General features: G+C 37.1%; 2 protein-coding genes across 4 annotated transcripts in view; one reads left to right on the plus strand and one right to left on the minus strand.

The window, feature by feature from the left end:
- Positions 1-1155, minus strand: part of PLS1 (plastin 1) — a 39796-nt gene extending 38641 nt beyond the window's left edge. The window contains exon 1 of one of the 3 annotated variants that reach the window (XM_035334580.1): positions 1078-1155. The gene's annotated coding sequence lies outside the window, so the exon portion shown is untranslated. Of the gene's footprint in view, positions 1-562; positions 948-1077 lie in introns of those variants that run through there. The other 2 variants (XM_035334581.1, XM_035334579.1) reach the window with 2 other exon arrangements.
- Positions 1156-1329: 174 nt separating this feature from the next.
- The window catches only part of ATR (ATR serine/threonine kinase), a 38767-nt gene continuing 20535 nt past the window's right edge, over positions 1330-19561 (plus strand). Inside the window, exons 1-24 of the mRNA XM_035334578.1 lie at positions 1330-1518; positions 3004-3095; positions 3817-3960; positions 4547-5436; positions 6159-6346; positions 7406-7600; positions 7818-8044; positions 8772-8921; positions 9046-9244; positions 9838-10097; positions 10503-10693; positions 10778-10878; positions 11196-11367; positions 12009-12176; positions 12894-13088; positions 13442-13627; positions 14012-14104; positions 14924-15054; positions 15246-15389; positions 16522-16615; positions 17561-17686; positions 18304-18510; positions 18734-18847; positions 19402-19517. Of these exons, the coding sequence (XP_035190469.1) occupies positions 1460-1518; positions 3004-3095; positions 3817-3960; positions 4547-5436; positions 6159-6346; positions 7406-7600; positions 7818-8044; positions 8772-8921; positions 9046-9244; positions 9838-10097; positions 10503-10693; positions 10778-10878; positions 11196-11367; positions 12009-12176; positions 12894-13088; positions 13442-13627; positions 14012-14104; positions 14924-15054; positions 15246-15389; positions 16522-16615; positions 17561-17686; positions 18304-18510; positions 18734-18847; positions 19402-19517 (4442 nt within the window). The 5' untranslated portion in view covers positions 1330-1459. The remainder of the gene's footprint in view (positions 1519-3003; positions 3096-3816; positions 3961-4546; positions 5437-6158; positions 6347-7405; positions 7601-7817; positions 8045-8771; positions 8922-9045; positions 9245-9837; positions 10098-10502; positions 10694-10777; positions 10879-11195; positions 11368-12008; positions 12177-12893; positions 13089-13441; positions 13628-14011; positions 14105-14923; positions 15055-15245; positions 15390-16521; positions 16616-17560; positions 17687-18303; positions 18511-18733; positions 18848-19401; positions 19518-19561) is intronic.

The raw sequence follows: 19561 nt of genomic DNA on the forward strand, positions 1-19561 counted from the left end.
GGTTATTATAGGCACTGAAGAGTCTTCTAAGACCCAGTCAGCAAGAAGAACTTGACAATATTGCCCAGAATGTAGTGGATGGGGCTTCAAAACCAGGAACAAACAGAAGCTTCTAACCTCACGCCCAGTGAAGGACAGAGAACAGAGATTTCTCTTTAGGGAAGTGCTGTGAGTAGTTATTACAGCAGGTTGAAAAAAATAGAAGCCTGAATTTGTAGTTTGTTAAATACTTGAAGAAACTGCGCTTTGAAATTCAATAGCATTCTACTTGTGACAAATGACGTAATTCCTACGATACCTATATTAATATCATCTCACTGATGACTTAGGAGACTTACATGCAAAAGTACGTTTGCTTTTTTCCAATTCAGCACTGTGCAAATCCCACTTATGCTATATAAATGGAGAAATAACATCGTATAATACAATAACTTAATCCTATTTCTTCAGATTGAAAGCTAAAGAATAATACATCCTGTTCAGACTCCTCTACCGTCCCAGCAGGTACCTTGCCATCTCTCCTAAATTTACCAAGGATTATGTCTCTGGGATTTTAACTCATCAAATTAGCAAGCAGTGCAAGTCACACCTTTCTTAGCCAAGAAGGCTTTCTTCCAAGCCCATCTCAGGCTTGGACGTTTGCATTCAGAATGCTATTTTTAAGTTGTCTGAAGAAGTTTTTCTTAATCTGAATCACACAGAAAATTCTCTGTTCAAGATAAAACCCAGGCGTACCTGGCTTCCTGGCACATCAAAGTATTACTTATAGCAAGGAAAGCTGTATGGATTTCACTTTCTCTCTAGGAATTACTCTTAAAGGGTAATAAAGTCAGGTAGCAGAAAACACTACAATATTTATTAAAAAAACAACAAAGATAAAACCCAGTTATGTCTTACAGCTTCTTGAAGTCCCCCAGCCCCTTCCCATGTCAGCAACCTCTAGAAGACCAACACAGCTTATTATTTTTAATTAAACAGCCTATGTGCGTTTATCAGGACAAGACCAGCCGCCTGTTAAAGAAGCTGGCCAGCAACAGTTCCCCGCAGCCCCGAGGGGCTCCCTGAGCCGCTCCCTACCTGAGCCGCCGCCGCCCGCTCTGCCGCCACGCCCCGCGGGGCACGCACCACCTGCTGCCGGCGGGCGAGGCGGGGCCAATCAGGAAGGCGGGGAGAGCGGACGGGCAGCTCCCAAGGCCAATGGCAGGGCGTGAAGGGAGTAGGGGCGGGACCTTCGCGGCCCGCCTCACGCCTCGCCCGGCGGCGGGCGGTCAGGGCGCCGAGGGCGCCTGAGGGCGCCTGAGGGGAGTGGGGTTGCGCGCGGCGGGGCCGGGCCTTAGCGGGCGGGGAGCGGCCGTGGTGGCGCCTTCGGAGCCCGGCGCGAAGCGGCTGAAGGCGGAGCGCCGCCGGGGGGCGCGGGCGAGCAGGCGGCTGGCAGCGGAGGCGGGTGGAAGCGGGAGGCATGGCGGAGCAGGGCCTGGAGATGGCCTCCATGATCCCCGCGCTGCGGGAGCTCGGCAGGTAGGCCGCGGGGGGGCCGGCCCCTGCCCCGACTGGTGGCCCGGGGGAGCGGGGAACGGAGCCCGGCCCGGCCCGGCCTCTTGTCCCCGCCACTGCCCCGAGTGGTACCTCCCTCACCGGGTTTACTTTCTGTCCTGTGCTTTCCGCGGGATGGATGCGAGCTGCACTTAGTCAGAAGCGCGTCCTGTTTAAGTGTCATCTGCTGCTGCCCGAGAGTTGGAAGCAAGGCTTTAGATGGCGTCTTTTAGGCACACGCTCCTGAAGATCCCTTGTGATGATTGCACCATTGGAACTGCCTTCTCTGCTTCGGTTCTACCCCCTTTATATTTTAAAGTTTTTTGTGGTCCTTGAATTTCTTTCCCTCCCTTTAATATTGCCACTTAAAAGGCTTCATAATCCCAAAAGAGCAGCACTAGTAGCGTTCTGCAGGTGACCACTTGGAGGGGAGGGAGAAAAGGTTGTGGCAGCGCTGAAAGCTTGGAGCATGGGTTCCTTGCTCCTTGAGGTAATGTCATAAACAAAGCCCTTCTCTTGTGCTGGGCAGGTAGAGCACATACAAAGCAACACTTTGCATCACTGTTGTTAGCTTGTATGGAAGATAGATAGCTTAAAGAGCTAGATGGACATCCGAGTTTATCACAAGCCTGCTAGGAATCCATTTCGTATGGCCTCTGCTGAAGCCATCCACTGTTTGGCGTGTTCCTACCCATGCTGCAATCTTCACTGTATAAGGTGAAATGAACCTACTTACCTCTGAGACTTCAGCGTGCTATGGTCATTTGCTACACATGTTCTCACAGATCAAAACCTGCTGCTCTCCAGCTCAGCTGAAAGAAGCTGCACTGGGACAAAGATTACACCGGTATAGGAGCATTTCATGACTGGGGCATGTATGTGCTCCATCCGTACAGAGAGAAGTGTTTGTCTCTAGAGTTCTAATGGCAGCATCAAGACCGCAGCTTGATCTCTGGCAGTCAACTAGTTCACAAAGAGCTACAGTTGAATATTGAAAATTTGACCTAAAAATGTTACCTGACATAGTAATCACCTCAGCAGTTGCTGTTGATACCTCTTACCCTGCATACTGGTAGCTAATCCGCTGAATAATTTCGTTAATTCCCAAAGTGAAACGGGTACTCAATTTTATTTTTCTGCCCCAAACCTTTGGGCAGAAAAATTTTTAAAAACTGTTTTGCTTTGTGGTGGTGGGTATAACAGGTCAGAAGTGTATTTAATGTATATCAAACGTAGTTGCATAATAAATTAAACAATGTTCAGCATTTCATACAACTTTGTGTGTATGAAAAATAAGGGGAGAGAAGAATATATAATATGCTGGTCACTAAAACAAGAAAAGCATCTGCATTTATTTTTGAAGACTTCTGAAAGAAAAAATACCTGTTTCTGTGTTTAACAGTGTTGTTGAGATTGACTTAAATTATTTAATGTTTTAAAATAGATAACATAACGTACTTTTAATTTTAGTGCTAGTCCAGAAGAATACAATACAGTTGTTCAGAAACCAAGACAAATACTCTGCCAGTTCATTGACAGAATTCTTACAGATGTAGATGTGGGTAAGTATTACATCCCTATCTTTCAAATTAATAAATTTTAAATGTGATTTACAGTTAAAGTAATCCCCCTTCTCTCAAAGCTACATTTCACTTCAACAAATGTTAGTAGTTGAATGAAGTATTTGCTTTTGTGATATGAAGTGACTTCAGACAAATGGGCTCTTTAAGTAACCTTCTGGAATTTGGATAAATGTGATGTGATTCAGATATTTGCTTCAAGGGAGCTGTATAGCAGTACTAGATATCTCTAACATTTTGTTAAACTTGATTCTGTAAGCTGAAGTTGAAACTTAAAAACTTTGATTTCTTGCAGCTTTAGAACAATTCTCGGCGTTTTTTTTTCTACAGAGATCATAAATCTAGGAAAACATGATTACAAATTAAACTGTTAACTATTTGCTATTTTTCACTAATAAAAGAGCTGGATATAGTACTAACTAAATGAATGGAAGTAGTGTTAATGAATAATACTTATTCTGAGCAATTTATATTTTACTTCATACAGTTTGGTGTCATGTACATGGTTTACAATAACCACAATTTTTTTTCACGGACTAATACTGTACATTTCAGATTAATAACTATACAGGTTTGATACCGTATCATAATATCTGATATAATCATTTTCTTCATCTCCTGTTTTAGGTATGAATAAAATTCATGAAATTGGTTTATTGTAATACTAATTCAGAAATATCTTTTTTTTTTTTTTTTTTTAAAGTTGCTTTGGAACTCATTAAGAAATCAGATTCACAGCCAAGTTCTGTAATGCTGCTAGATTTTATTCAGCATATCATGAAATCTTCCCCACTTATGTTTGTAAATGTGGGTGGAAATCAGGAGGAAACTGAAAGCAGTTCTATTGGTGAGTTTGAAAGTGTTTATATTCAGGTTTGGTATTTACAGGATTTAAATTTTCTGCTTATGTATTCATACAAAAGAAAATAGGGAAAAGAGAAATTGGTAAGTTTGCCTTCACCTATGAATCTTATGATAGACTTCTATTAAGTGAATTGATTTGCATGTGTGATAATGGTAATTTGTGAGAACAGAGTTTGATCTTATTCAGTACTTTTGCTTAGTAATTATGATACTGCCCAGCTAATGTTGATAAGATATCCTATACAAATAGTTATTGCCTGAGGGGTTTTTTGAGGTGGAAAAAAATGTCTGGAACTACCCACTCTAAAATCAGTCTTCTATTCCTGCGCACAATCCCTTCCTGGTTTTCAATAAGATCTCCTGATGAAATGTCCCTGCAAACGCTTTCCGTTTACTAAGCTTACACGTTTTCACGTTTTTCTCAATGAAATTTCTTTTATTCATTTATTCTTTTTTTTTTTTTTTTTTTTACTAATGAGTAATTTGCTCTCAAGGAGGTGCTTTTTAGTAGGAGGTTTTGTTTTTTGTCTTAGTAGTTTTCTGAGTGCTGTTTCTTTTTGTTGTCCTAGAATTTAGTAACTGGATCATAACGAGGCTGCTCCGAATTGCCGCAAGTCCAAACTGCAACACATTGCACAAGAACATCTGTGATGTCATTTGCTCCTTACTTTTTCTGTTTAAAATGAGGGGTTGCTCCATCTTTGAAATACTGACAAAAGACTTGCTACAGCTTTTCCAAGATTTAATCTTCCTGCATGAAAGAGATGCACAAAAGCATCTCTGGGGAGATGTGCTGGTATGGCCGGTGACTGTAAAGAGATTTTCAAGCAATACAAGTGACAGTGTGGGATATTTAAGATTGGCACCATTACAGCTGATGGGTATGCCTAATGTAGAATGTTTGGAAGTTATTTTATTGTCTATCCTGACGCATATTGTTGCAGATGTGTTTTTTGTAAGACAAGATACCATTCTCTGGGGGATCGGTTGCTCCCTGTTGGAGTATGGTAGTCCAAAAGTTAAAGCTTTGTCAGTGAAGTTTTTAATAAAATTAATCCATCTGGGAGGACCTCCAGAACAGCTGGCCAGTGTTTTCTTCACAGTCCTTTTTGGAATTCTACAATCAGCACCTGAAATGGATACTGAAGAATCAGAACTTTTTGGAGAACCTCTCTTACTGTTGGTGAGGACACTGTTACCTTTTGAAGCAGATTCTTACAAAAATATTGAACCTGTCTACTTGAATATGCTACTAGAGAAGCTTTGTGCATTGTTTGAAGGAGATGTATTTAGGTGTCTTCACTCTGAAAAGCTGAAAGCTGCTTTTTGCCATATACTGCAATATTTTCTGGAGTTTGTTCCACCTGGCTATGAATCTGCTTTACAAGTGCGAAAAGCCCATATCAATACCATATGCAGTATTTTTGTGAATGTGCTTGGAACTCAGGAAGAACAAGAGGTAGGTTGATTTTAAAAACTGTTCATCGTGTGAATAATGTACATAACCTTATATCTGTGCAAAGAAGAAAATCAAAGAAATATTATTTTAGTTGGATAATTTGATCGGTATTCCTCTTTGTTACTCAGCTGTTTCATGTATTTTTATAGGTTAGAATTCTTTAATTTTACATAGCTGAACCCTATCTTTCTGAAATATATTAAGCTATTGAGAGGCTATGCAGGCACAAGTATCTATTTACAACTGTATTATACAACGGGGCTAAGACACAGAATAGGTTAAACAAGGATAGCTTAACAAGTAATTTCCCTTCATCATCTGAGCTGCTTTTCCTTTCTAATTCTATGCATTGTCATACTTTTTAGAGACAGGGAGACAGAAAGGTTTAATTTAAAATAATGAGATGTGGTTGTGCTGGGTGTTCTGTCTTACCCTATGCACCCACATGCATATTGTATCTGTCGTCTTTTAATCTCACATCTTTAGTAGCCACATACTATGGCAAGAGCCAGGAAACAGCTGAACAAGCTGCATTCTCTCTTATGGGAACACAGGAAACTTCATTCATCGTGTAATTAAGATTCTTGTACAGAAAGGTTTTTAAGACTTTGATGTTACCATAATGTTTCAGAATTTTCTGTTTGATGTCAGAAATAATAATATAATGTCTTTGGGAAGTAAGGCATAACAGAAATCATACTTCTGTTGTTTGTACATTCCAGTATTTGGTTAGTCCACTTTATATAGCATTAAAAACAGGAACAGAAGAAATATTGCAGGAACTTCATCAGAACCAGCTGGATACTTCTGATACTGATGGGTGGAGCAGCAGCAGTGATGAAGTTCCAGAGAAAAGACAACGGCTAAGCCTATCTACACAGCGTCCAAAGAAATCACCTACACCAGTAATGTATGACACTTACTCAGTAACCACTTGATAGTAATTTAGGTAGGGAATAATAAGAAATGCCTTTTTTATTTTGAGGTAGTTGTTTTTAACAGTCACATTGGAAGATGTTCGGAAAAGGTCTGAATGATCTTTCGAAAGATCTGAATCTACAGATGACTTTTAAGCTAAACTTCAGTTAAAGAGACTGTATTTTTATTTTTATTGTGTTTAGTGTGAATTATTTCATTTTAATTTCTACATATTGAAGACAAACACTGAGAGAATATATAAGGAGTAGTAGAATCTTGTACATAGCTGTCCTGTTGACCTGGACTTGTTGAAAACAAGTCAAGTTAAATCAGGTTGTTTGGGGGTCACCAAACCCAGTTACATTGGCCTCTGTTTTCCTTTAGCTCTCTGATTATCTTGCACTTGTTTCAGCATATTGATCTCTTTCTTGTATTTGGGCACTCAAAACTGGCTCAGCATGCTGTCTGTACTCCAGACGTGGTGCCTCCAGATGTGGGGATTGGCCTTTGCGCTAGATAATACAGCCCAGTATGTAGTTGACTATCTTGGCAAAAAGGACACACTGGTCTCTTCTATTAAACTTCCCACTGGTCCACTATGTCTTTTTCTACAAAGCTGCTTGCTATCTCTTTTGCCGTCTTCTCCCTTATGTGGCTAGAAATGGGTTTAGGGAAGAATTTCCCAGGGTCTGAGGTTAGGCTGGCAGGGCTATAGTTGGGTGTGACATTTGCCTTTTTAGAGTCATCAGGAAACACCCTGGTTGTCATAACATTCTAAGGATGGTAAGCTAATACCTTTATAGCCTTTCAGATAAGTCTGATTTGCCTCATGTTTGATTTTAGAATTAATATCTTGTTATCCCAAAATTCTCATTTAAGCTAAAGTTTCATTTGTTATTTTCCTGATCCTCCAGTCCTGTATCTAACATGGATTAGATCTATTTTTGCTTTTATGTTTTCTCTCTTCGGTGGGGGGGGGCGCCCCCCCCCGGTGGGAACCACTGAAAACACACCCATATGTTTGAAAATAATTAATATGGTCAAATTACAGACTTAACCCAGTAAACATGAACTTGAAGAGCACACTGTGGAATGCCATCACAAAGAAAGCTGCATCCTTAATACTTATCCTCGAGAAAAAAATTGTGGCAGCGGATATCCTTCAGACTTTAGAAGGAATTACTGTAATTCTCCGACTGGCTGTTTTGTGCATAGTTCACTGTTCTCCCCCAACAAATTCTACCAGGTAAAGGTACCAAGGTGAAACTGAGACCAATAGTTTCTTGTATCTGTTACGATCTGTGTGGCTTAGTTTAATACTTGCCCCATGTCTCAGGCCAAGTATTGGATAAGTCCTGCATATTTTGAAGAGGTACAATTATATATCACATTTGCTTAAAAGCATTACAGTAGTAAATGTTTATAGGCTGTTACATTGATCATATGATTTCTATTTTTAACAGTATAGATCATAAAGTAACTCATCCGTGTAACACTGACACATGCAAGAATACTCCAAGCTCCTCAGATTCTCTGGAGAATATACAGTTCATATGGATTTCCTCTGATTTTATCACAAGAGTAGTGAAAGTCTGTAGGAGCCTGTTAGAGGCTGCTACACAAATTATTAACCTAGAACAAGTGATTGACAGAATAGTGAAAATCTTTGATGCTTTGCTGTATGCACAAGGTGAGAAATTGTTTAAAATAGCATGTTTTTTGTTGATTTTGTAAACTAAGAATGCATCTGACTAAATTGGTTTGTTGTACTGAAATTACACATCTTGTGTTAGAACTCTGTACAAAAATGGTTAAATTAAGAAAACAAAACAAAACATTTTTTCTCTATTTAGAGGGTTTTCTTTGTATTCCTTTTGAATGTGATTTACAAGTCTTTGAAATGAATTTTCAACCATTTTCCTTCTTAAAATGCACAGAGGCAGCATGCCTTACTACCTCTGTTTCACTTAAAGACTTCATAGCTTCTGACTGTTTTCGTCAGAACTTGGCATGCTGAAAGTGTACCTGAATTACAAAGACCTTGTGTGGGTGGGTTGGCTGGTTTGGTTATTTTTTAAAGCAGCTAGTAAGATGGGGAACAGAGAGTCTTCTAAGAATCATGTTGTATTGTGAGTTCAGCTTAGTAGCCATCCAAAATCCACCTGAGTTTTCATACAAATCCAGAGATGGCAGAGTTGTATTCATTCCGCTCACGTATTACCTGCTGCCACTTCACGAAATGTTTAGATTATTTTCATATAAGACTGCATTATTTGTATAAAATGTAGGGTATCAACCTGTATTGATACCATTCTTTATTGATAGAAAAAAAAAAATCTGTACTAAATTAACATAATGTGTGTCTATACAGAGCTTGCATAAAAACAGATGTCATGTGATGGATTTTTTTTTTCTAGTAAAAATTCCACTGAGTGATCAGATTCTTGACAACTTATGTGGAATGCTGTCTCTGCCCTGGATTTGCAGCCATCCTGATGATTCTTTTAAAACATCTGCTTTTGGGATTGATCCTCTAGCTTTGAGTCAAAAAACTGCACAGAGTTTCTGTAAGTATATTAAAGTGTATAAAACCTAGTATCTCTCAGGAAATTATTTTCCTTGTCCTTTTATGATTAATAATAATATTCAAATTTTAAATCAACTAATTACCTGCTTTGTTTTTCTCTTTAGCACCCCAAACTCAGTCACACTGTGTGTTCCTCCTGTCTCTCTTCCCAAAAAACATATGTTTGGATTGGAGAAAATCCATTTATCACTGGGCACTACGAAGTCCCCACGAAGTAATTCGGGCTACTTGTGTTAAAGGATTCTCTCTCCTGCTTCATCCACGAGGCATGACATCCTGCACTGTGATTCCCAAAGCGCTTTTGTATGTATTAATACATCTTTTCTCACAAGAAGAAAACAACACATATTAGAACTATATTATAAGCACTGAAATAAATATTTACTTTTTATTTTTATTTCTATTTAATCCAGAATTTACTAGGCTTTGATTTTTAGAAAGCATAAAATATATCAGCAGCATGTGTGTAAATGAAGGTAGACCAGAATTCACTTACTGTGTCTGTATACAAATTAATTTGCTAGTGTAGGACCCCATTTCTAAACACCAATTTTAAACTAAGGAGAGGTAAGGGGGTGTCTTTGTCACTAAAATATTTGTCCATATGTCTTTTAAAATCTTTATAGTTTCTCTTCCTTTTGTATATACTTCTTGCTCTTTTCTATTGTCTGTAGTCTTCACTTTGTAGCATACCAGACTCACCATGCCCAATGCAACTTCAACCAGTTAAGAAAAGTTGGAAGTGATTTGAAAAGTAAAAAGATAATCTAGTGAAGCAAATCCTTAAATTGTCCAAATAATCCATCCAGTATAGTTAAAGAATTCAGACAATGTGGGAAAGCAAATTTCTAGGTAAGCAATCCATTAAAATGTTTTCATTTTTGTTTCAATTTCAGAAATCAAATCAAAGATGAGTCTGAGCTAGTCAAGGAGGCTTGTGCTGCTATAGTTGGGAAATTATCTTGCTGTCTTTCTGGTACATTCAGTGTACAACCTCCTTCAGCAGACTCTGGTATTAGGCACGTTACGTATGATATCTTATGTAGCAGCCTTACTGTGACTTCTGCTCATGAAAAAACTCATTCTGTGCAAGCCTGTGTTTTCAAGCCATTTCTTACTCTTCTTGAGAACAAAGTATCCAGTTCAGTAAAACTAGGTATGTGATTTTATTTTTACTGTGCTTCTGTATAAAGTTCTGTGCCACTACTTCTGTACCTTTCTCCATTCCTTTTTTTTTTTTTTTTTTGGAGCTAAGACAGTGCTTGAAATTTGGTATTTCAGTTGATACCAAGACAAATGTTCGATATTGTCATGACATTCTTTTTAAATTACCATGCTTAATTTTGGATGGTGGCTATGCCTAGGAATGTAATACTTGATAAAATCTAGATTTGAAATAGCTCTTTTGATTTTTTTTTTTACTCATTTCTCAAGAGAGTAAATATTATGTGCTTTATGTTTGAATTGTAATGCTTTTATTTATTTCAATAGATTGAAAAAAAAAACACACACAAACATTAAATGTATCTTTTCCTTTCCTCCTCCAACCCATGCTGCTCAGCATTTATAGAAAATATACCTCACCTTTGCAAACATCTGGATTTTAAAAGTGATGAGTCAAGTGTGAAGATTCTCATTGGGTCTTTATTAAATCTAATGGAAGATCCAGACAAAGATGTACGAGTGGCTTTCAGCGGCTGTATAAAGAATATATTAGAATCCTTAGACTCTGAAGAAGGATTCATGAAAGAGGTGAATTCATGCCTACATTTTGTTGTTTTTCTTTTACTGATGTCAGACCCTTCAAAATGATTCTTTTGTTTTCATGTGATCTAGCTCTTTGTTTCAAGAATGAAAGAAGCCTATACAAATGCCAAAATATCAAGAAATAATGAGCTTAAAGATACCTTGATTCTCACAACAGGAGATATTGGAAGGTATTTTTGATAATATCTTGAAAATTGCAATGTAGTGTCAGTTTGCAATGCACAGTAAGCTTTTGTTCAAGTGTAAATGTAACTTCAAATGTACTTATTTCAAGCTCAGGCTTTGTCCAGAGTCCTTTGCAGCTGTATTAATCTCTTGATTCATATGGAATATGCCCCGTTTTTCCTGTCTTATCGTTGCAAGTACAGATAAGCTATTTATGTATAATGAGTTGTTTTGCATGGTGATAATTGTATATTAAGTAATTTTATTAGTGCAATGGTTAATTTTCTTTCTAATTTTTTTTTTTTTCTACTTGCTTTCCAAGGGCATCCAAAGGAGATTTGGTACCATTTGCCCTCTTGCATTTGTTGCACTGTTTGTTGTCCAAGTCAGCTTCTGTGGCTGGAGCAGCATACACAGAAATTCGATCCCTGGCAGCAGCTAAGTCCATAAAACTGCAAGCTTTTTTCAGTCAGTACAAGAAACCTATCTGTCAGGTAAAAAGAAAAGAGTTGGTAACATACAAAGGCATATACTTAGGTTCTATTAGTGCATGTTAAAAACAGTATTAAAGGTAAAAATTGTCTGCTTTACAAGGTGAAGTCTCAAAGGATAGGAAAGATTTTTATTTTTTTAATTTGTATTTAAAAAAAAAAAAAAAACATTCAGGAAGGAATAGGAAATAATTGTCAGGGTCTTCTCACCTCAGCAGTATTGCTTTTCTGTTTTATTCCCTGGATGCCCTATATCTTCTTGTATTGCTATGGTACCATTGTCACAGGAGGCTAGGGTATAAAATTGGAATTGAAGTCAGCCTTTGTTACAAACATAGCAATGCCACGGTTGATTTCTTAATGCATTTTACCCGTTATCTCAAGTCAGAAGTTCCGTTCAAAATACAATTATTAACATCAGACTTTTCTGGTTTTTAGTGTTCTTTTTGAATTATGTGCAGTATCTCAGACGAAGATTGCAAAATTCAATGCAATAATTATTCTAGTTTTGTCACAAAATAATACTGAATCTGTGTGCAATAAATGGAAAAGAAAAGTAGGTGTATAGAGAGAGCGCAACCTTTTTGCTTAGGGAGCAAAAAAAGTTGGGGAGTAACATTAAGTAGCTATTTCTTCATGTTTAGTTTCTCGTGGAATCCCTGCACTCCAGCCAGATGGCAGTATTGAGTGCGCCATGCCAGGGTAACGAGCTACAGCAACAAGAAGCTGCTCACCACAGAGAAATGGCTTTGGACATGTTATCTGAGATTGCCAGTGTATTTGACTTTCCAGATCTAAATCGCTTTCTCTCGGTAAGTTGGTTAGTCCCTTTGAATTCATGTTTTGTGTCTGTGTGTGTGTGCTCATGGATTTCTATTTTAGTCCATTACTTTTTTGTGAATGTCACAGTTCTTAATTTTTTCTCTCGTTGCTGTTGTTTGTTACGTTTAGAATAATTACAGAGAAACAGTTGTATCAAGGACCTACAGTGATGGCTTTCGTGCCAATTTGAATATGATAGATAATGAGCAATCCATCATGTAGAGTATTTATTGAGTATACTTACATTAATGATTTAGTGCACTGGATTGTTTGTAAGGCATGGTTTTGCCTGGTGTCTGCTTCAATGTTACAGATGAAGAAAGCCATTGTTCTGTGGGTAGATAACTTGATCTGATTAGATAACTGTGGGTAGATTTCCCATCTACTAACAAGCAAAATATGAGTACAATATCTACTTAAGCTTCAGATAAGCTTGCCACTTTTTCTTTGAATGTTTCAGTAATGGTTAGGTGAAGCAGTTCCTTAAAATCATTATTTTAACTACTTTTTTTGACTAAATGTTTCCATCTCATTAAAGTCCTGTATTCATATCTATGCTTGTAGTTATGACCATAGATATATGTTGACCAAACCCTGGATTTGATGGTTTTGGAGGGGAATTTTTCACTTTTTTTTTTTTTTTTTTTTTTCTCGTATGGTGTTTATGTTGTTGCTTTGCCCATTAAGCGTTGTTCTTAATTTACCAGCGGACCCTGCAGGTTTTGCTTCCTGACCTTGCAGCCAAGGCCAGTCCCGCAGCCTCCACTCTTATTCGAACAATAGCAAAACAGCTGAATGTAAACCGAAGAGAGATTTTAATCAACAACTTCAAATACATCTTCTCTCATTTGGTCTGTTCCTGTTCCAAGGATGAACTTGAGCGGGCACTTCATTACCTCAAGGTAAATGAGCATTGGTGGTGCTATTATACATGCAGATTAAGAGCAACAGTGGATGAATAGTGAGCTTTCTTCTTTCTGCTTTATTTAAATAAAGGTATTGCAAAGCATAGCTGGGGAAATTGTGTATGCAGAAGTTCTGTTGTTATTTATAATCTGTTCCATTGCTCTGTGTAGATGTTGTGAGATATTTTGTGAATGTGAACTCCAAAGGCTTGGATTATCTGATACAGATCTGAGTGGGAACTTTCTATTTCATTCCTATGGTAAATCAACCTAAAGTCTGATGCTTCCTATCTTTCAGTGCGCTAGTTTCACTGCAAAGAAAGTAAAACTTGGTTTCTGATTGATTACAGAATGAAACTGAGATTGAGCTGGGGAGCTTGCTGAGACAGGACTACCAGGGACTGCATAATGAACTACTGCTTCGTATAGGAGAGCACTATCAACAAGTCTTCAATGGTTTGTCAATATTGGCTTCATTTGCATCTCACGATGATCCCTATCAGGGACCTAGAGAAATAACATCACCTGAACAAATGGTAAGGTGATCAAAATATTTGCGTTTGGTTTTGTTCAATATTTTTAATATATTTTTAATCTCCAGTCAGAGAATGAGGACAAGTTGACATATTTTGAATATCGCTTATAAATCCTATATGAAGTAAAAGAGGAGGAAAGACTGTTTTGTACTAGGTGTTCTTGTAATAAATAGATACATTCCAAATGTGCATTAATAAGAATAAAAACAACACAGCCTAATAGGGATGTCGTTCACCAACACTGGTATTTCTTATGGAGCAGTGTATGTGTTTGGGATTCCTCTCATTTTTCTGTTAGAATTGCCATTTCGTACTTGCTATTTCATTACTTAAGCTTAGCAATGTGTTAATAGTAAAATGACTTCTTTACTTTTTTCTCCACAGGCTGATTATCTGCAGCCTAAGTTGCTTGGTATCTTAGCTTTTTTTAACATGCAGTTATTAAGTTCCAGTGTTGGCATTGAGGATAAAAAAATGGTGCGTAAACTCAATTGTGAATATTAAAACAAAGATAAGTAAACAAGGACTATTTTTAAGGACTATTTGAATGCTCCAGACTTGCTTATGTGATTGTGCAGTTGTTGTTGAGGTCTCAAAGATACTTAATTGACACGTGATTCTTGAAAACTGGTGATGTCACCATGGGTCGGGACATCTGTGTAAGCTCAGTAAGTTTTGTTGCCGGCTTTTTCTGCATCTTAGTATTTCTCTCCTGTCTTTCATCAGTCCCATTGACAACTGAGCTATTAACTGCTCCTTTAAGCTTACTGTCACTTCTGCTATAAGATCTATGTCAATTCTGTCAGTGTTTTCAAATGCAAGTTTGTTTTCTCTGTATTTTCTCAATCTGTACTTTCCAGCTTCTAGAGTTTTGGACATATTGTCAATCATCATATAACAGACTTCTGTAACCGTAAATGCCTCTGGTGTCTACAGTTCTTCCCTTGTCAATCTGTCAACAGCCTAAACAACAACTTTATTTCCTGTTACAATCTAGTCATTGCAGATCCTCTTTACTTCTCTTTTCCTCAAATCCACAAATCTCTTACTGAAATATCAAACTGGGTTTGTTTTCACTGGATAATGTTAAACAAATATATATATTATATATTTTTTTTTTGGGGGGGGCGCCCCCCGTTAAACAGAGAAGGTACAACTTTATTACCTCATGTGGCTTATATGGTATATAATTTCTTTAGCCAGGGTAGCCTGGTTGTGTTTGAAGAAGTGGCTTGTATTAGATTCACTGAGAATCTAATATACCAACATGATTTTTGTTGTTGTTCATATATATAGGCCTTGAACAGTCTCATGTCTTTAATGAAGCTTATGGGTCCCAAACACATCAGTTCAGTAAGAGTGAAGATGATGACTACGCTGAGAACAGCTCTAAGATACAAGGATGATTTTCCAGAACTGTGTTGCAGGTGAACTGATAGTGTGCCCAAAAAGTGACATACCTGCCATTTTTGTCCTTGAATATGCTGTTTTGTTTTTAGGCAGTAATCTAAACCACAGAACTCATATAATTTAGAATGCTTCTCATGATTCAGATAAAATGCCTTTATGCAGAGAAGAATCATTGATTACTATTGTTTTCATGTATTTTCTTATTCAGAGCCTGGGACTGTTTTGTTCGAAGTCTGGATCATTCATACCTTGGCTCCCTGCTTAGTCATGTGATAGTAGCATTGCTGCCCCTTATACATATCCAGCCAAAGGAAACAACGGCAGTATTTTACTTCCTCATAGTCGAGAACAGGTAGTGTACAAAATATTTTCACTTACATGGATTAAATCCTGTAATAGAAATTGAGATAACACTAAATGAAAATTGTCTGGTACTGAGATGAGAAAACTTACTGTTTTTATGCAAAATATCAATTTGTTTTATAAAATTTCCACTTCTTTAAATTGCAACAAGTTTTGAAAATTCCCAAGTGATATCGTCATCTGAAAACGTATTCTGATGTTGACCTCATTAAAAATATGTGATGATGCGGCCAAGTTACAACCTATTTGGAGGGCTTCTCTCCTGCATCAGTATTGAGCTTCAGATTCTGTGTTTTTTCTGTTGGAATGGGAAACTGGCTCTACAGGCCATGAAGATGGAATAACAGTAATTGCTAACGTTTATTCTAAGCTAGAGAGAAGTGTACAGAGTTGGAAGTAGGGAGGAAATTAGGTCTTTATTTGTTGATTTCACTAACTAGAGTTATAGTTATGAAATGCACAGAATTTAGCACATCTTCTTTGCAACTGGTCACCTTACCTTAAAAAAAAAAAAAAAAAAGGATCTTTAAAAAAAACAACTATCTTTTGTAACTTAGTATTCTCTAGGAGTGGCCATGGTTTATATTTTGGTTACTTATGTTGGATTTTCATCTTTCTTGCACTCTATCATACCAACAGTATTTAAAATAAAAGGAGATGCTATGAATAACAAGGCTCTCGTAGAAGCCCGTTTTGAATAGAAGCAAAATTGAAATAGCTTACTTCACTTTAGGAACAGTGAATTCTTTTTTTGGGTATGTGTATTCTTATAAGGGAAAGAGGAATTGGCTACAAATCAAAAGGGATTATTTTCACCCTTTGTCCTGTGTCCAAACTAGGGAGAGCCAAACGTGCTAGTGGTGAATGGCAACTATCAACCCATTGGGAAGAACTTGCTATTATAGAGTAATATAAAGTAAAGAGAAGAAATACCTTTATATTAGTTCAGTAAAAAGAATACACATGTTCAAATACACATGTATTTGAAAAAAAAAATGGGATTTTTTTTCCGCTTTTGTTCTTGTTGTTACATTTTAGTGCTTTCATTGAATGGGTTATTAAAATCTTTCTCATCCAACTAATATTCAAAATGTTCTTTGCAATATTTTTATGACTCTTAGGGATGCAGTACGAGACTTTTTACATGAAATATATTTTCTGCCTGACCTTCCAGAACTAAAAGATATTCAAGTAGTCCTTCAGGAATATCGAAAGGTACAGCTTTATTTATTTATTTATAATGCATCAAGTTAATTCATGAAGAATGAGAAAACTGTTTATTAAAAGCTTTGTTAAGTAGAAAGAGAATTCATCTGCCTCCACAACAAAGCAGAATTTGTGTATTGGAGGAATACTTTGAGACAGGTTCTCACTCTTTAGGAGTGAAATCGGCTCACATTTAACATGCTTGTTTTGTAGCACCCCTGATTTCTAACTTTACATCTTTTTGAGACTAAAGAGATTGTAAGGTTAAAAGTCAACATTCTTAGCTATGGAAATGAATGTGTTTCAAGATAAATTACTTTCAATTGAATCCCTTATCTGTATTCTCTTTCAAGTTAACCTGGTTTGTCTTATTTTTAGGAGCACTTTATAGTCTATCCTTTCTATTTACCTTCTAAAGGCAAGCAAAACAGATGGGATGTGGCAATTATTTAGTGGAAATATGAGATTTTTAAAAAAAGTTACAATTATTTTAGATACTGAGGTGTTTGAAGCAGAGTTCCCTTTGGATTTAGTCATTTTCTTCTGATTGAGAATTATAAGTAAAAGTATAAATATATAGCCCCTTTCTTGAGGAGAGCAAACAAAAGTAGAGGAAGACAGCAGTATATGGATATAGTTAAGAATGTTTATAGAGAAATAGATGTTTGTATGTCTTATTGCTTGGTTTCTTTGAGATGCTGCTGTACTGTGTTCCTGTAATATTTATTATTATTGCATGGTTGTGCACTGGAACAGGCTCCCCAGTGAAGTAGTCACTGCACCAAGCCTGTATGAATTTAAGAAACGTTTGGACTGTGCACTAAGTCACATGGTCTAAACTTTAGGGTAGACCTGCGCGGTACAAGGAGTTGGACTTGATGATCCTTATGGGTCCCTTCCAACTTGGAATATTCTATGATTCTATGATTCTATGATTTCTTATGTCCTGTTCAGGAATCTTCTAAAAGCACCGACTTGCAGACAACACTGCAGCTATCCATGAGAGCTATTCAGCATGAAAATGTGGATGTTCGTATCCATGCACTTACCAGCCTGAAAGAAACATTATATAGAAATCAGGTATTAAAAACCTCTTTGAGTACACTTGGGAATGAATCAAAGTAGCAACCAGACCAACGAGCTTACTGTTACTGGGTGTTTGCATGAACTTGGGTGTTCTCCTGCATTCGTTAATCTAGATGTTTCTTAATATAATTGGTAGAAGGGATTCTTTTACATCATGTTTTAATGCCACAGTACTTTCCAATCCTCCTTTATGTGATGCTGATTTAACAAGGGTCTTGATATATATTTTTTTTGGCTGGTTTTTTAACTGTATGGGAAGATATATCTAGGAAATGCATTTCAGCAGTCTAAAAAAAGATAGCGTAGAAAAGACAGATTCTTGATACAACAGGGAAAGAAAATGAAGTTAGTAGAAAGGTATTTAATAACAAAATAAAATATTGGTATAAGAGCATTACTAATCCCTCATTCTTACTTATTTATTTAATCCTTCATATGATAACAAGCAACTTAGTACAATTGGGCTATAGTTACAAAATGAGAATATTTAAATGACAAACCTGAAGTCATGGGCAAATAAAGTATGAAGAGTGAGTTACAGACAGAAAATTTTTGAGATGACTTATTGTAAACATGCTTGTAGACTCATTTTTATTTTTTCAACTTCCTAGGAAAAATTGATAAAGTATGTAACAGACAGTGAAACTGTGGAGCCAGTTATCTCTCAGTTGGTAACCGTACTTCTTATCGGCTGTCAGGATGCAAATTCTCAAGCCCGACTACTTTGTGGAGAATGTTTAGGTGAACTGGGAGCCATAGATCCTGGCAGGCTGGATTTTTCAACAAGTGAAACTCAAGGAAAGCATTTTACATTTGTGGTAAGAAGTGTTGCAGTAGTGTTTTGTTTAGCATTAAAGTTTTAGGGGATTTTTATTTTTTTATGTGCCTGGGAGTAGGGAGCCTCTTAGCTTTAGGCTCTTTGAAAATCTCTGCGTGCTTTGTCATCTTAACTGGCTTATAGCCAGGCTTCAAAGTGACCATCTGAATATTAATTATACTTTGTTGTAATAAAATTGTTTAATAAAATTGTGTTTGATTGAGGCTGGTGTGGAGGATCCAAATTTTGCCTATGGATTATTGATGGAACTGACTAGAGCATTCCTTGCTTATGCTGATAATGTTCGTGCTCAGGACTCTGCAGCATATGCTATTCAGGTGAGATACAATGTTAGATCTCTTTTGTCTTCACAAGTTACTTCCTATCACACTGAACACAGCATTATGAAATATAAATGTACGTTTTGCAGTACACGTTTGAAAAATCATCCTGTACAGTTTTAAATTACAATGTAAACGGTGATTCAGGATCATTTATTTTTTTTTAACTCCTTGTTCCTCACTTGTCCATTAGAATTCAGGGGAGTAGCCAAATGACTTCATAGCTCTAGGAAAAAATTGACCCAATGTAGTCTGTGGATTAAATTAGCTTCTGCACAAGAAAGAATCAGACTAGCTTCTAGTCCTTGTCTATTGGCAGATGTGCAGAATGTAGGACAATGTGGTCCAAACACCAGCCAGGGAATCTATAGTTAGTTGAAATCAACCCATGGGTAGCAATGGGGATAATGATCTTGGATGAAATTTTTGTGGTTGTAATTTTTGAATTAAATAATCTGTAATTTGTATTTTGTTCTCTGTGTACACCAATTTTCTTGTGATCGTGAAGTATTTTCAACGCTAACTTGTTTATATAATCCACGCCTTTTCAGGAGTTACTGTCTATCTATGACTGTAGAGAGACAGACACTGACTGCCCAGGCTCCAGGCTTTGGAGGAGATTTCCTGAGCATGTGCAGGAAATTTTGGAACCTCATTTAAATACACGGTATATGACAATTTATGCAATTTCTTTTCATAACAGCTTTTAAA

The sequence above is a fragment of the Oxyura jamaicensis genome, chromosome 9 (genome assembly GCF_011077185.1).
Source record: "Oxyura jamaicensis isolate SHBP4307 breed ruddy duck chromosome 9, BPBGC_Ojam_1.0, whole genome shotgun sequence".
Taxonomy (NCBI): domain Eukaryota; kingdom Metazoa; phylum Chordata; class Aves; order Anseriformes; family Anatidae; genus Oxyura; species Oxyura jamaicensis.